The 15,562-nt window shown below is 39.9% G+C and overlaps 2 protein-coding genes across 14 annotated transcripts in view; one reads left to right on the top strand and one right to left on the bottom strand.

The window, feature by feature from the left end:
• Positions 1–3,386, top strand: part of IQCG (IQ motif containing G) — a 53,826-nt gene extending 50,440 nt beyond the window's left edge. For all 4 annotated transcript variants that reach the window (XM_013052649.2, XM_045088775.1, XM_045088774.1 and 1 more), the window contains 3 exons: positions 940–1,071; positions 1,764–1,865; positions 2,923–3,386. In XM_013052649.2, coding sequence (XP_012908103.1) covers positions 940–1,071; positions 1,764–1,865; positions 2,923–3,060 — 372 coding nt within the window. In that variant the 3' untranslated portion in view covers positions 3,061–3,386. The remainder of the gene's footprint in view (positions 1–939; positions 1,072–1,763; positions 1,866–2,922) is intronic.
• The window catches only part of LRCH3 (leucine rich repeats and calponin homology domain containing 3), a 146,189-nt gene that overhangs the window by 22,095 nt on the left and 108,532 nt on the right, over positions 1–15,562 (bottom strand). For 7 of the 10 annotated variants that reach the window (XM_013052645.2, XM_004745382.3, XM_004745383.3 and 4 more), the window contains 2 exons: positions 13,489–13,566; positions 7,482–10,199 (listed from right to left, as the gene is read on the bottom strand). In XM_013052645.2, coding sequence (XP_012908099.2) covers positions 9,999–10,199; positions 13,489–13,566 — 279 coding nt within the window. In that variant the 3' untranslated portion in view covers positions 7,482–9,998. Of the gene's footprint in view, positions 1–4,330; positions 7,299–7,481; positions 10,200–13,488; positions 13,567–15,562 lie in introns of those variants that run through there. The other 3 variants (XM_004745385.3, XM_013052646.2, XM_045088771.1) reach the window with 2 other exon arrangements.

The raw sequence follows: 15,562 nt of genomic DNA, 5'->3' as shown, positions 1-15,562 counted from the left end.
TGTTTTTTCCAGGAGACATAGTGCCTAATTTGGGATTTTAGTTCCAGATTATGGTTTACTTTAAAAAAAAAGTATTTTATGTAGCTTAAATAAACATGCTGTCATTTCTCACATGTACTATCTCTAAAATGAAATTTTAGATTTCATTGCTAAAATACACTTTTGAGTAACTCTTTTGGAAAGACCAGGTATAGTCTTTCTTTCCTCACAATTGAATGCTAGGTTAGCTAAGTACAGAATCTTAGATTCACATTTATTATTTTCTAGGATTTTGAAGACATTGTACCCTTCTCAATTGGCATCTACTGTGTTTTTTTTTTTTTAAAGATTTTATTATTTATTTTTTATTTGAGAGAAAGAGAGCATGAGAAGGGGGAAGGGGCAGAGGATGGGAGAAGCAGATTCCCTGCTGAACAGGGAGTCCAACGACGCAGGGCTCCATCCCAGGACCCAATAATGACCCGAGCTGAAGGCATATGCCCATCTGACTGAGCCACCAGGCAGCCCTGGTATTTACTGTTATTAATCAAAGAACTATCTGATGCCATTCCTTATCCTTTAGAATTTTCTACCTACCCTTTATTCCTTCCAATTTCCCTTATCCAGACCCCTTGGAAGGCCTTCTTCCTTCTGTTTTTAAATTGAATAATAATATTAAGTATACAAACATTAAGCATATACTTTGATGAACATTTGCATGCGTGCGCACACACACACACACATCCTGTAACCACCATCCACATAGAGAACATGTTTACAACATCCCAGAGTCTCCCTCGTGTCCCTTCCTGATCCAATCAAGCAACCTGCCCCTAGAGGTAGCCATGATTCTGCCTTTTTTCACTATAGGGAAGTTTTGCTGGTTCTCGAACCTTATATAAATGATTTCATAAGGCTTTGTGTCTGATGGAACCATGTTTTAATGTTCTTTCCAAACAGAAACTTGAGGAAAAGCTAGAGTTCTGGATGGAGAAATTTGATAAGGACACGGAAATGAAACAGAATGAACTAAATGCTCTCAAAGCTGCTAAGGCCAGTGACTTAGCACACCTTCAAGAACTTGCAAGGACGGTAAGGAAGCAGACTCCACAGTCTAAGGCTGAGCACGCCTGAGGAAGGAGTGGTAGCTGAGCTACAGTAGCTGCGTGACAAAGTGGAGGTGTGCCTGTAAACCACTGAGCCTCTTCTCCCATGATGATGACGAGGATGACGGCATCCACGATGGGGACAGTATTAGCGGCATCTGACAAGCCTCCATTGTGCTCGTTCTGTCCCAGGCACTTATTAACATTCCAAAGGACTTACTTCACCCTCACCACCTCTTGAGATAGATACCATTACTATTTCTACTTTATGGTCTCTGAAGCTAATCTGTAAATTATGAATTTTAAAAAGCTTCTGATTATTGTTTCATCATTGAATAACTGTAAAACTTCCCAAATATCTCTTTTAAAAGATGACTGCTATTTGTATGTGTACTTTCTATGAGTTTAAGAAACAGTACTTTGAGGTCATTAAGCACACAAGTTACTAGTTCATTTTTATGCAAGATTTTACAGCAAATTTGCTCCAAACGGAAACATTTTTATATAGTTAGTATATGAATATTTATACCATAGGAATCCACTTAGTTTTTCTTTTCGTTGGTTTATCTTTAGGTTTGGCAGGCTTTATTTTCAAATTTTATATTAAAAGTGCAAGGCTGGCTGGCCATACCTTGCCAGGACAGTCTTATAACCTAGGGTCCATGTTTACTTTTACAGATAAGGGAGTATGAACAGGTCATCATTGAAGATCGGTTAGAAAAGGAGAAGGCCAGGAAGAAGAGAGAACAGGATGACTTGGAGTTGAAGAGCATCATAAAGGTAGAAAGCCAGAGTTGGCATCTTTTTTTTTTTTTTTTTTAAAGATTTTATTTTTATTTGAGAGAGAACACGAGAGAGGGGAGGATCAGAGAGAGAAAGGCGCAGGGAGCCCAAAGCAGGGACCTGATCCTGGGAATCCAGAATCATGACCTGAGCCTAAGGTAGTCACTCACCCGACAGAGCCAGCCAGGCGTCCCACAGTTGGCATCTGAGGGCACGTTCAATTCATAGCTGGCCTAACACTGAGCAACACAAAGTCTCTTTTTCATTTATTATGAAGCATGAAACAGATCGGTATGGAAGGATGGCTTTTTGTTATTACTGGAATTTGCCTGCAGTCCTTGGTGCAGGGAGATGGTTCACATAGCAAGGGGCATATCCCTAACTCTTAATCCAGGGGAAAGTGGTGGTCAGCAGAGGAAGCAGGACCTAGAATTTATGCCTGAAGGTCGTATTTAAGAATATTATTTATAGTCAGAACAGCTCTTGGAGAAGCTGTTTTTTTTTTTAAATTAACTCTATCCCCAATGTAGGGCTTGAATCATGGCCCCAAGAGCAAGGTCACATGTTCTACCAACTGAGCCAGCCAGACACCCCGGATGATCTCAGAATCCTATTTATCTAAGTTATCCCAGGCTATCTGCTAGGTTCTGACAAGACCTGTTTTCAAAAAAGGGGGGATGGAATAAATAGAGTTTAGCATGCATGGCGGCTTCCATGCTTCAGACACACACCATTCTTTTTTTTTTTTTTTTTTAAAGATTTTATTTATTTATTTGACAGAGAGAAATCACAAGTAGGCAGAGAGGCAGGCAGAGAGAGAGAGAGGGAAGCAGGCTCTCTGCTGAGCAGAGAGCCCGATGCGGGACTCGATCCCAGGACTCTGAGATCATGACCTGAGCCGAAGGCAGCGGCTTAACCCACTGGGCCACCCAGGCGCCCGACACACACCATTCTTCAGACATAAGTTACTTTATGACAAGACAACTCCCTTATGCAGAAAGGATGGGGATTGGCATGCCTGTTCTATCGTACTCACTCCCCCTTTCTCTTCCAGCTCCAGGCCTGGTGGCGAGGCACTATGGTACGGAGGGAAATTGGTGGCTTCAGACTGCCTAAGAAGGAGAAAGATGATGGCAAGGATTCTAAACGTAAAGGCAAAGACAAGGACAAGCGGAGAGGCAAGAAAAAGTGACAGAGTTCTCATCTTTTCCTCTGGTCTTCTGGCAATGGGAGGACTTGGAGGAAGAAACATTTTAGCAGCACAGACAACTTGTATCTACAGGTCGTTTCTTATTGAGCATTCCCAGGCGCTGCCTGTTCTCTCCCATTGCCTGTTGTATTAGTTTTCAAACCCTGAATTAGGACTATACCATCAACTTAGGGCTTCTTCGTATTTTGAAAAACTTTCGTTGGGAAGAAGTATTTCTAGGAGTCTTGTGAAGATTCCTGTTGCTTTTTCTTAACAGAAAAAAGTTCATGGGCTTATTAGTTGTGATGCATTAAAACTTCAGTAATTTCTGTAATGTCTCCAATTCTATATTTTGACTACAGTGAAAAAACTCTTGAGCAAAAGTCAAGTGTTCATTCAGAACTACAAGATGATGTTTATAAAGTGTGTGGCAGAATACAGACACTGTAAGGTCAACATTGGTTCCTTCCTGCCTTTTAGGTTAGTATCACCTGAGTGTTTTTTTGGGGTGGCAGGGCATGGAATACATATCTTAAGTTGCTTCAGCTCTTTTTCTGGGCAACAGGTAGGCATATAAATTATAAATTAAAAAAATAATAAATTGGAATCAACGGAAACGTTAGGACGTACAATAGTATAGTAAAGGCGGGGACCCAGGCCTGCTGAAAAACTAGCCTGCAGGGAGTTTTGATTAGTGAGACACCGGGGTCTATGCCTGTTTTGCTCCCTCAACAATTCTCACCTTCAGGATATTATGGCTAAAAGAGTAAAGATAATCCAAGCAGAATGTCTTGGGAAGCTAAAGCTTTCCCTATTGCACAGTTGGTAATTTCTTAGAGAAAAGTGTCCAAATGCATCTTGTGTATATCACAAATTAAGCCTTATATGTAATCCCAAATGCAGGGCAATACGGTTATCTATACTTCCTTGGAAAAGTTTAAAAAAAAAATTATCTCAAGGGCCTGTTATGAGGACCCCGTTTCTCCTGATGTTCTTTCAGGGAACTAAATAAATAACCTTTCATTTTTTGCCAAGGAAACCATGCTTTAGGTATGAACATTTTCTTTTCTTTTTTTTTCTCCCCCTAAAGATTTTATTTATTTATTTGAACGAGAGAGAACACAAGTAGGCAGAGAGGCACACAGAGAGAGGAGGAGCAGGCCCCCCGCTGAGCAGAAAGCCCGGATGTGGGGCTCGATCCCAGGACCCTGAGATCATGACCTGAGCAGAAGGCAGAGGCTTTAACACACTGAGCCACCCAGGTGCCCCTAGGTATGAACATTTTCAATTCAGCCTTTATTTCATGCGATTGAAGTGTTGGCTTTTATTTTAATGTGAACATGTAAGGTGGCGTACAGGCAATTTAAAATAACATACATGATACTGACATATTTATACTTAGAACTTATGCATTATATTTACAGACATACAAATATAGGACAATGTTTTACAAAATCTTTTACTAATTACATGTTTACAACATTTCAGAAATAAAATGAAATCTGCTGTAAACCATCTCACTGCAATACATATATAAAAAGGTTTCTAAATATCCATGTTTTCCTTCATTTCTATAACCATTTTAAGTACTTGGTTGCTAAAAATTTGTCCTACTCATCAGCAGAGTCACACATCATTAGTCACTGCTAAGCTGTAGCAAGTAAGAGAAATCATCGACTCCTCGGTTAGCTATGAGGCTGTATTTAAGTAAGCTATTAAAGAGAGTGACCTCCTAATAAGCTCCCTACTCTCTTCTAGCCAGACAAAGAAAGGCTCCTGCACCCAGCAGCTGTCTGCAGAGAACCTGCTGACTGCCAGTCTCCAGGGCTGTCAGGGGCCCTAGTGGGTGGGCACTTAGCCTCCTCCTGTTCAATGATCAGCCATTGCTTCAGTAGGAAGGAATCTCATCAACGCTCAGTGGAACCCCTACAGGGTCTTTGTCTTACACTGGAGTCTAGCAAGGCTAAATGTTACATTTTCTTTCCAGTTTATTAAAAAACAAAAACACAAAAAAATGGTACGTACAGAACAATGAATATAAAAATTTTCTAGCAAAAACATCTTGATTTAGGAAAGAAATTCAATATATTTGATATTTTTTTCTTTATCAAGCCAAAACTGTACACAATTTTTTCCTAGTAATTCAAATATAAATTTGCATTAGTTTGATGAAAATATGTGAATAAGGTTGCAGTTGTGAAATAAGTGGTAACTTCCACTTACTCCTATGGGATAATTAGTTGCAGATGTTCCAAATGTTGCATTATGTATGTCTTCTGGGATTATTCCTTACATAATAGGTGATAAGCAGTCCTCTTCTTTGCTGAGTTTCATTTCAAATGGCTTCTATTATTTGGAAATTGTACTGAGGTGTAAAGTTGAGTAGAAGGAAAAATCCTTATAGTTTAAAAATGTACACAGCTAAATTCTAAACAAGTCGCTCTGATTGGTGGGTCTGTTTAGAACTGTAAATTTAATGGGGTCTGGCTCTAAGCACTTAAAAAACATTTTACTTTTGTTCTGAAAAGGTCAGTGAAGATCAGTGGGCTTTGAGATCAAATGTTTTATGTTCCTTAATTTTAAACTTTGACAAAGTGGTAATGTTCTGCTCAACTTGTTTCCCAGTGAGAACAGGGAGAAAACATTATTTTGACCAGATGTCAATATGATTTTACCCAGTTACTTTTAGATGTTGCACTTACATGATAAAGAGTGAACATTTTGCTCAAATGCATGCATTGGTAAAGAAAGTCCAGAACAGTTTATAACCCAAAAAACCTCAGATTAACTACTATCTTCAGTTACTCTATTTACTTGATTTATAAAGGCAGTGAATACCAAAAGATACGCTGACAACTAAAAGGGGTTCAAAAAATAGGGTAAGAGAGACTTTCGTAGTTTAAGCTTGAACAAAGGCTCCTGGCTTTGTGTTTCATGAGCCTTGGGCCCTCCGACCTGGCCCACAAATGAGTGAAGGCACCAATGGTAGAATTTGAAGAGCTAGATACAGAGACAGCACATGGTTTTTTAAAGAAGCCCCAAGTGCCTTATTTCAAGCATGTAACTGGCAGTTACTTGAAAGAAATTAAGAAACTTGGCTACTCTTTTATTCCTTTTGCTCTGTTTTCATAATCTTCCATTAGTCAGGGAGCTAGAAGTGTATCGGCCGTGAGTGGAAGGTATCTGCAGGCCCTGGTATCCTGCGAGCAGTGTGGGGGGAGGTGGTGGGGGAGCTCAATGCAAACGATGCTGAGTAGTGCATGTTACCATCCTAAGGATTTGGAACCCTTGTGTAAGAGTGCTTGTTTACAATATTCAGGTAATAGCAGAATGTCACAGATGAGAACCAAGCTTTAGGTGGTGGTGGACAGAAGTTGGGAGAACGCCTAGGACACTGGCCTTAAATACAACTTACCTCTCTCATTGCTTTACCGTGCAAAAATCTAGGCCTTCTATATCATATCTGGTTTGCTTTAGACATAAGGTTTTTTTGTTCTGTTATTTTTTGTTTTGTCTTGGACAGACAGTCCAAAGTAATATAGCTTCTGGTTTTAAATGCGGCTGATGAACACAGTGGAGTCACTGCTCTCCACATCATACAAAAAATACCCAGCTTGGGAAAGTGGTCTCACTATGTCTGTTGAAAATGCAGATACCCAGGCCCCGCTCTAGACCTCCTGGAATGAGAATCTACACTTTAACAAATGTTCCAGGAGAATCTAATGAGTCACCAGTTCCAGAAACAGGAAACAGGTAAAGATAGTAGCATGTCTGTGCTTTCAGGAAAGCTAACTATCCCTCTGAGAGGCTGTCTTTCTGGAATGGGAGAGAAGCCTGCTCTCTAGGAAAGCCCAGCCCGTTTAGGCTTCGATGTCAGGTTCTCAGTGACGAAAGGACGAAGTTTCACCTGCAAAAACCAACCGTGTCTTCCTAAAACTATTCAATGGAAACGGATATAACCTCCCCTAAAATGGAGAAATGAAGCAAAATATTCCTGTCAGGAATCATGGAAACAGTCCTTTTTAAGAACACGTAAGAGCTCTGTGGAAGCAGCCAGCTGGCAGCGGCGCTCACGTCCTGCTCCAGGGTGGCCGGGCCAGTACCCGCGCGCAGGGTCCTCATGCAGCAGACAAGTGGTGCTGCTGCTTGGGCGGGGCAAGCTCCAGGAGAGCCTGCACCGTCACTGCGACCTGGCTCAAACCTTTCTCTTCTAAAATGTGCAGAGGCAAACATAATTGCTCCTGAAATGGGACAACGTAACATAAAAACAAACAAAAGAGAAAACAGGATGAACATCAATGAACTGAAAAAACAAAAACAAAAACATAAGCACCTCTTCTCTCTTTCCTAAAGGTCAACTGAGATAGGACAGGTCAGCACCTGGGGAACTGACCTCTGTTCATACGAGTTACACGGAGATGGCATCTGACACTGTCACTTTATTAGAACAAGTAAAACATACATACAAGTCATTTGGAAAATGGAATAAGGACAAGTTACAGACATAATACATACAACAGAGGATAACAGAATCCTATGGGGTCAAAGAAACATCTTTCATCCCCAATAAATAAAAGAGCAATGCAGATCAACAAAATGAGGCAGGGAAAACGGAAAAGCAGTTCCAAGTTACCAGACGGCCCAAGCCCAAAAGATCTAACATTGTAAGAGAAAGTGCTCCAGAAATTACATAACACGAGAATGCGAGATGGGTTCATGCCATAAGCCAGACTGCACGAGGGAGGGAGGGATGCCCTCCAGCTGCCATTATAATCCTGATTGTGAAAATCAGGGCTCTCGTGCCAAGTAGGGGACACAGGAAGAAAGTCACCATTTCATATCCTCGTACTGAATGGATTGAATGATGTTGGAGAATGATGACGTGAGTTTAGTCAGGAATGTCTTAATTACCATATATGTAAAAGGTGTTTAGAAGTTTCCTAAAGGAAGTCAAAATACTTCTATTGTGTTTGCCTCGTTAATGTTTGGTTAATCCTTTCTTGAAAAAGAAAAAGGCAGAGCTCAAGAATAGCACCTATCATTGGTTTTTCTTTTAAGACTAAATATTCATAAAAACAGATGCTACTCATAAGGGACAGAAAGTAGAATTCTGGTTCCAGTAAAAAGGAGACTATACATGTTTATTAAAGAAGACAGCTGGACTCTTCATTGGCACTTTACCTTATTATTAGGAAGTTTTACAAAATTAGTTGCAATAAAAAATATAACATTTATTTTGAACAGATAGTAGTACTTGTGCCTCTTACTCAAAATATTATCTTGATAAAACAATGTAATTATGATCTTCTGACCTTATAAAACTAGCAACCTGACCTTATAAAACTAGCAACCTTGTATAAATACTTTGAGTACTTTGTCCATGCAGATGAACTACCCCAAGAACTACCCCAACATGGACCTGCAGGGTGTTTTGCTCTTGGGAGAGTCCTATTTTCTCTGAGGCCAATTCCCTGGTCTCTTCTCCAAAGCGCCCTGCCCTGCCCTGCGTGTGGTTTAGCCATTCCTCCCGAGGCTTATGTTTTCCAGACGAACATTTACCTTCCAGGCGGCTTACAGGGAACGCCCTGTGCTCTGAAGAGAATGTACAACTACTTCCTCCCAACCACACACAAGACCACATGTTTTTTTATTTCCTAAAGGGACAAAACTCCACAAAACTGAATGATCTTTGACTCAAGACATCTTAAAATCAAAGCAAAGCAATCCTCCCAAACTCTGGAAGGTACTACTACTGTATAAAACTGGCCTTCAACACAGTGTTCAGTGTTTCAGCATTAACAGGAGATAGGTTTTTAATGTGTTAAAATAACTGTCGCATTTGATATGGAAGAAAACCAAAGCAATCACACCTTTAGGCTTATCACTTCTACAACAGGGTGTTCTGTTCCCTGCTTTGAGTTCAGTAGATTCCTGAATGTTCAGAAACCCTATCTATGAGTAGAATTTGAGTGCAATCATAATGTAGTTGCAAGTATTAAGGCCAGCAGCTCACATACTGAACATTCTGAAGAAGACAATACCCGCTCACAGCCTTGGGGACAGGACAGAGACTGATGCCTGGTCCTTAACCTGCTACTGTTGTTCAGACATAACCTCCTCAATAGCTTAATTCAATACCAGCTCACCCACTAAGAGTTCAAGTATATTGGAAATTACATAAATTTCACTTTTAAATTCTCAATAGGACTCTAGAGGTGAAGCTCAGTTAATGATAACAAGCATAGTAAATCTGGACAGGCGCCTACTCCTGAAAGGTCAGCTCCAGATCATCTGCTTGTCATAGACCATTTTACATGCACACTGGGCTCAGAATAGCAATCTAATGAACCTGCCTGATCTTTGAACCGAACATCCTGATCAAATTAAAAATTACTGATTCAATGGCCAATGCTTCCAGACGCAGACAGTAAATGCTTAGGTGGACCCGCGCCTTCCAATACAGGGACATCTCAGGAGTTTAGGGCAAAGCTCAATGCAGAGATCTAAGTGACCAGGTGCCTTCCCAACCAGAAAGGGTACAAATATGTTCCTTATGTGTTTAAAACGCTGGAAAAACGGCCACATGGGAATTTTATTAAGTTATTTGGAAATAAAGTTCTAAGTCACAGTCTAAGAACAGGTCCAGAATTCTATGAGAGATACCTCAGCACTTTTGAAAAGAGAAACAAGGCCATAGGCCAGGAGAATGGACAAATGACCAGGAGAAAAAAATGCTGGTCTTTTAGTCTTTGTGAACAATCATTAATGATTACTAATGTGATGGGCTGTTTATCTGGACATGTGAGGGCATTATCTACTTTACTGGTTAGCTCTTTGATGGTCATAAATAAAGCACATATGTAAGTACTTTGTAACAAGAAACAAACCTCCTTCACCAAGCACAGGAATGAGGTGGGAAATCGCTGGATACGATCTTTCAGCTAGAGGGGGACGATCCAGTAATAAAGCAGACAGAGAGTTAACATTAAAGTACAATAAAATGCCACAAAACCCAAAAGCTGGATAGACAGAGAGATAAAACTGGATTCTTCTGAATGTGCCCCAAGAGAAAGTAGGGTTTCAACAGTTCTTTTAACACGGAGGTTTAGCTGAAGGATGTCAGAAGGGGAACAAAGATTGTCCTGTCCAAAGTGTGAGCAGAAAAGGAAAACAGAAAAACAAAGTTAGTGGATTGGAAACACAGATTTGAGTACAGAATCCAACACGATCATCTCAATCATACTCAGAGAAAGACATCCTAGAAACATTTGTTTACTATGAGGAATGAAAATAAAATACTGAAAAACAGAACTACAAAAAGACTCCCTCTGTGTGCTGAGCTTGATTTTACTATTAAACGGGCTGGTTGGTGACCAGTACACACACTCAGCATGCAGAGAACAGGCTGGGTGCTGGCTCAGGGTTGTGGGAGGTCTCTAAGTGGTGAGGTCTGTGCCAGGCAACAGCTTCTTTCCCAAGGCTCATTCTTTCCTATTAACAAAAAAAGAATGGGCCAGAAACCAGAACAAAAGCTGGGGGTGGGCTGAAGACAGGGAAGTATTTGGAGAAAGCCACGTAAATCAGGGCGGTCCCAGAAGAGGAGAGCCCAATGACCGAGGAAACTTACTCCCTGGAGGCCAGGTGGACCAACTGATTTGATGTACGAAATGAATCTAGAGGGTAAGGGGCCTAATAGACCACCCAGACCCTCCAGCTCACAGACAAAGAAATTAAATAAGTAAATAAAAACACAATCAAACTGGAGAATAAGAAAATATTCTTCAACACATAACATACAATAACTAGGACATGAGATGCTGGACTCAAACAGATGTTTTTGTCACCCATTACAGTTTTCTGAATGTAACATACTTAATAAAAGCAGAATAAGAGAATACCCACATGCCCAGCCTTATCAGAGGTTTTCAAGAGTCGTCTTATTCTTCAGTGTTTCATTCAGAACTTATAAAACACTTCAAAACTTGTGCTGAGAAGGGAAACTGCTCACCTTTCTAGTTTCTAGACAGAATTCTGACAAATATTTACAATATTAAGTTTTATGTTACACATTTTCAAAAGTGACCATTATTATATCCCTGATTTAGTGTTACTCTAAAGTTTACAAAGAGAAGTGGGGGTGTTTAGGTAAAGGTCAGAGGGACCTGAGAAGGCCATTGAGAATCTATGAGTTGATGTATTCATTCATTTTCCTTCACTTCGTTCTAAGCAAATAACTAACTTTTTAGCAGAAGTAGCAGCGTACGAGGAACCTGTCTAAAAGTGGTGGTGGTGATGGTGACAGCGGTAGAGACTCAGGTGGAAGGCAGAAGGGGAGAGGCAGAGGGGGCCTCCAGGGATTGTCCACTTCCTCTTTCAGATCGGGAAGACTGAGAGGAAGGAAGGTGGTGTTAAGAACCCTAGTCTAACCACCCTAGAAAAATACCCCGTCTTTTAAATTTGAATTTTTTTTTTCTGTTTCCTGCCTTCAAATAGTGTGGCTCTGGTAGGAACAGGGACAGGCTAGCCCATAATCATCCCTAATAACCATCGCTTGGCAAATGCTGAATCAAATGCACATTTTAAGGTAGACTGTCTTTTGCCAATTGTTGGCAGGTACCTTTGGAAAGAACTTCAGTGTACGGAGTTTAAGTCTGAGACAGATGATGGTTCTCTAAAGCCCAGAGTGCAAGTACAATGACTGTAAAGCTGGTGAACAGTACTTTGCATGGGTCTGACATTTGCCAGGCGTGCTCCCATGTCGTGCTGTTTGGGGCAGGCTGTGGGCATGCGTGTGTGATGTGATGATCATGTAGGAACAACTTCAACAGATGGAAGGAAGTACTGACAGATGTTAGTGTGTACCTATGAATATTAGAACCTGCTTATTAGTATGGAGAAAATGCATGCTATTTGATTAGTAACCTTATTAAGGCTCTCTATGGTTAAAAGTGGTTTGTTCTAAATGATAGGATCAGTCTTTAGAAAATAGCAGGATATAAAAGTGAAAAATCTGCTCTGGATTTGTCCACAGAAACAAACATAAAAAGGTCCTTGCTAATACCACAAATGTAAATTTCAGTTATTTTTATAACTCAGATTTGAAAAAATAAAACACAAAAGAAAACAGTGAAAAACAGATTTACAACCTACTTAATAAAAGGGGAAAAAACAATGGTGGAAATTCACTGTGGCTCACAGATGCTCTAAGGAACCAGACGTGTTCTCTTCCACCTTTTGCAGCACATATATGAGCTGCCACGGGAAGGATGCCCATGGGACGAGTGGTGCTGTGACCTCCTCAAGGCAAGGTTAGCTGCGAGAGGACCAGGGAGCCACGAAAAGGGAGAATCACTGGCGTGAAAGCTGTTAGGACAAGGGCTTAATTTCAAGAGCAACACTGGGGTTGAGTCCAGGCCAGTCCTGGGGTTCTGACAGGAAGGTGACAGAGAAGAGTCATGATTTTCTTCTTGAAGGTTGGACACCAAATATGACAAGAACTGTTAGGGTTATGGATAATGGAACAAAGTATCAAATAGCACCAAGTGGTTATTTCTTTAAGCGGATCTGTGTCTGTGTCATTAAATATAGAATTTTTTTTTAAGAGTACCATGCTTAGTTGGTTTGCATCATTGTTTTTAAAAGGATAACGGAATATAAAGTGCATCAAGTTCATGTCTCTTAATTGCATCTATAAAGTTTAACTATTTGTATAATAAAGGGCAAGAAAGTTGTAACTGAGGAACCTAGAGACAATAAATCTCAAGAGCAGGACAAATGCCTAGAAATGGCCTCCTGTATGCTCAATTCCAAAGACTCAGAGCTTAGTGAAAACAGCTAGTGAAATCTGAGTGTGGTTTCTGATGTGGTTAACAGCATTGTCCAAGCGTTTGTCAGTTTGGATGACATACTGTGTTTATGTAGACGATGTTAACAGGACCGGAACAGCAGCACAGAGAGTGACTATTCTAGATCTGTCCTATTTTTACATTTTTCTAAGTCTAAAATTATTTTCAAATAAACATTTTTAAAATGTATTAAAGTAAATGTCAAAAAACCTGAAACCAAAGGAAGCATTCTCAATCTGAGATGCACTCATTCTGAAGCCCGGAGTCTTATGTATGAAGATGTATACAAGCAAGCAGGAATGTTTCAGAAAATGTCAAAATATCTATTTTTGATTACTTAGCTTTAAGTATTACAATATATTTAAATTTATATGTATATTACATTTTTGCTTGGTCCTTGGAAATAATTAAGGAAAACCGCTCACCAGTATACTGACTGACTCTAGTAACACAACATCATGTTAGTAATTACCAACTTCATTTAAAGTGAGTCCTGTAAGATTTCAGATACTCTCATTTCCGAAAAATTTTAGAAAAATAATACCCAAGTCTCTTTAGGCAACATAAGAAACGATAAATTTATTACCTGAGGTACACCAATTTTTCTGCAAGCTTCTAGGAAATTCTCCACATTCCGCCTGCATTTCGCCATAGTTAACTTGGGCTACAAAGGAAGGAAAATGTGGTGTTACTCTCAAGTTTAAAAATACCCTTGCCAGTTGCTTTGTAAATTCAACATTCTAGAATACAGGGTCAGCAAACTTCTTAAAGGATCAGATAATAAATGTTAGTCTTCAAGGCTATAGGAGATCTGCTAAGAGCTTGAAAGCAACCACAGGCAATATATAAGCAATGGGTATTCCAGTAAAACTTCATTTACAGTACCATGCTGTCTAAAGATACAAACGTAGTGATCCAAAGGGGCACGCACACCCGAATGTTTATAGCAGCAATGTCCACAATAGCCAAACTATGGAAAGAACCTAGATGTCCATCAACAGATGAATGGATCAAGAAGATGTGGTATATATACACAATGGAATACTATGCAGCCATCGAAAGAAATGAAATCTTGCCATTTGTGACAACATGGATGGAACTAGAGCGTATCATGCTTAGCGAAATAAGTCAAGCAGAGAAAGACAACCATCATATGATCTCCCTGATATAAGGAAGTGGTGATGCAACATGGGGGCTTAAGTGGGTAGAAGAAGAATCAATGAAACAAGATGGAATTGGGAGGGAGACAAACCATAAGTGACTCTTAATCTCACAAAACAAACTAAGGGTTGCTGGGGGGAGGGGGTTTGGGAGAAGGGGGTGGGATTATGGACATTGGGGAGGGTATGTGCTTTGGTGAGTGCTGTGAAGTGTGTAAGCCTGGTGATTAATAGACTTGTACCCCTGGGGATAAAAATATGTTTATAAAAAAAAAACAAAACAAAACTTCATTTACAAACATGGGGGCTAGCCTTGGGCCATAGTTTGCCACTGCCTACTTTAGACTATTACTTTGATTTTTTGTAAGGCAAGAAAAATTTTAGAGACAGCTGTTTAATTATATCCATTTTAAAATAATATTGACTGAAGAAAATTTGTAGCGACAGCAAAGAAATTACCCACAACCCTATCATTCAAATATAATCACAGCCAAACTTTATTTCCTTGCAGTCTTCATGAAAGAAGATAATTAAAAAAAAAATCAACATCTTTTACTCATAAATATACTATGGGTGCATCACGTCTCTACTCAGTGATAATCCTGGAGTGTTTTTAAACATATGAATTTTATTTTTATTTTTATTATTTTTTTAAAGATTTTATTTGTTTACTTGACAGGGATCACAAGTAGACAGAGAGGCAGGCAGAGAGAGAGAGGGAAGCAGCCTCCCTGCTGAGCAGAGAGCCCGATGCGGGACTCAATCCCAGGACCCTGAGATCATGACCTGAGCCAAAGGCAGCGGCCCAACCCACTGAGCCACCCAGGCGCCCTAAACATATGAATTTTAAAAGACTGGATTAAAGAACCTGTTTTCCAAAGAATGCAGATTTCCCAAAGTTAATTTCCCTAACTTCTACTTAGTAAGCTTGTTTCTGGAAAGGTCTCTTACTAACAACAAAGTGTTATCACATGACCTAAAGTTGTGAAAAAAAGTTTTTAACCTAGTGGGTTATGTATAGATTATGATATAAGGTAGAAATATGAATTCCATTTCCCAGAATGATTAACAAATTCAAATGTTCAAATTCATTGGCTGTTCTCCAACATGTTTAAGCATTAGGCACAGAAACCAAATGTCTGCACGAACTCTGCCTTCGCGTTTTTACCCACGTAAGCAGATGGAAGCCTGTATACCACCTCTAGAAAACAAAGGTTTCACTTGTGAATACCTGGGTTTTTCTTCGAAGATGGAATATGATACTCCATCACGAGCAGAGGGGAAATTAATAAATATAAAATAGTGTCTGAAGAACTATAATCTCAGCCTGAGAAAAGGAGCAGGGGCTAGGACTGGCTTTATTATAACAAATAAGAATGTGGGATGAAAGGAAAATAATTTTAAATTTTTTAAAGGAGTACTTGGGTGGCTCAGTTGGTTAAGTGTCCAACTGACTCTTCATTTTGGCTCAGGTCATGATCTCAGGGTCGTGAGCATTGG

The sequence above is a fragment of the Mustela putorius genome, unplaced genomic scaffold (genome assembly GCF_011764305.1).
Source record: "Mustela putorius furo isolate JIRA1106 unplaced genomic scaffold, ASM1176430v1.1 tig00003834_pilon_pilon_pilon, whole genome shotgun sequence".
Lineage (NCBI taxonomy): Eukaryota > Metazoa > Chordata > Mammalia > Carnivora > Mustelidae > Mustela > Mustela putorius.
The sequence above is the reverse complement of the archived record's forward strand: the minus strand, read 5'-3'. Positions and strand labels throughout refer to the sequence as shown.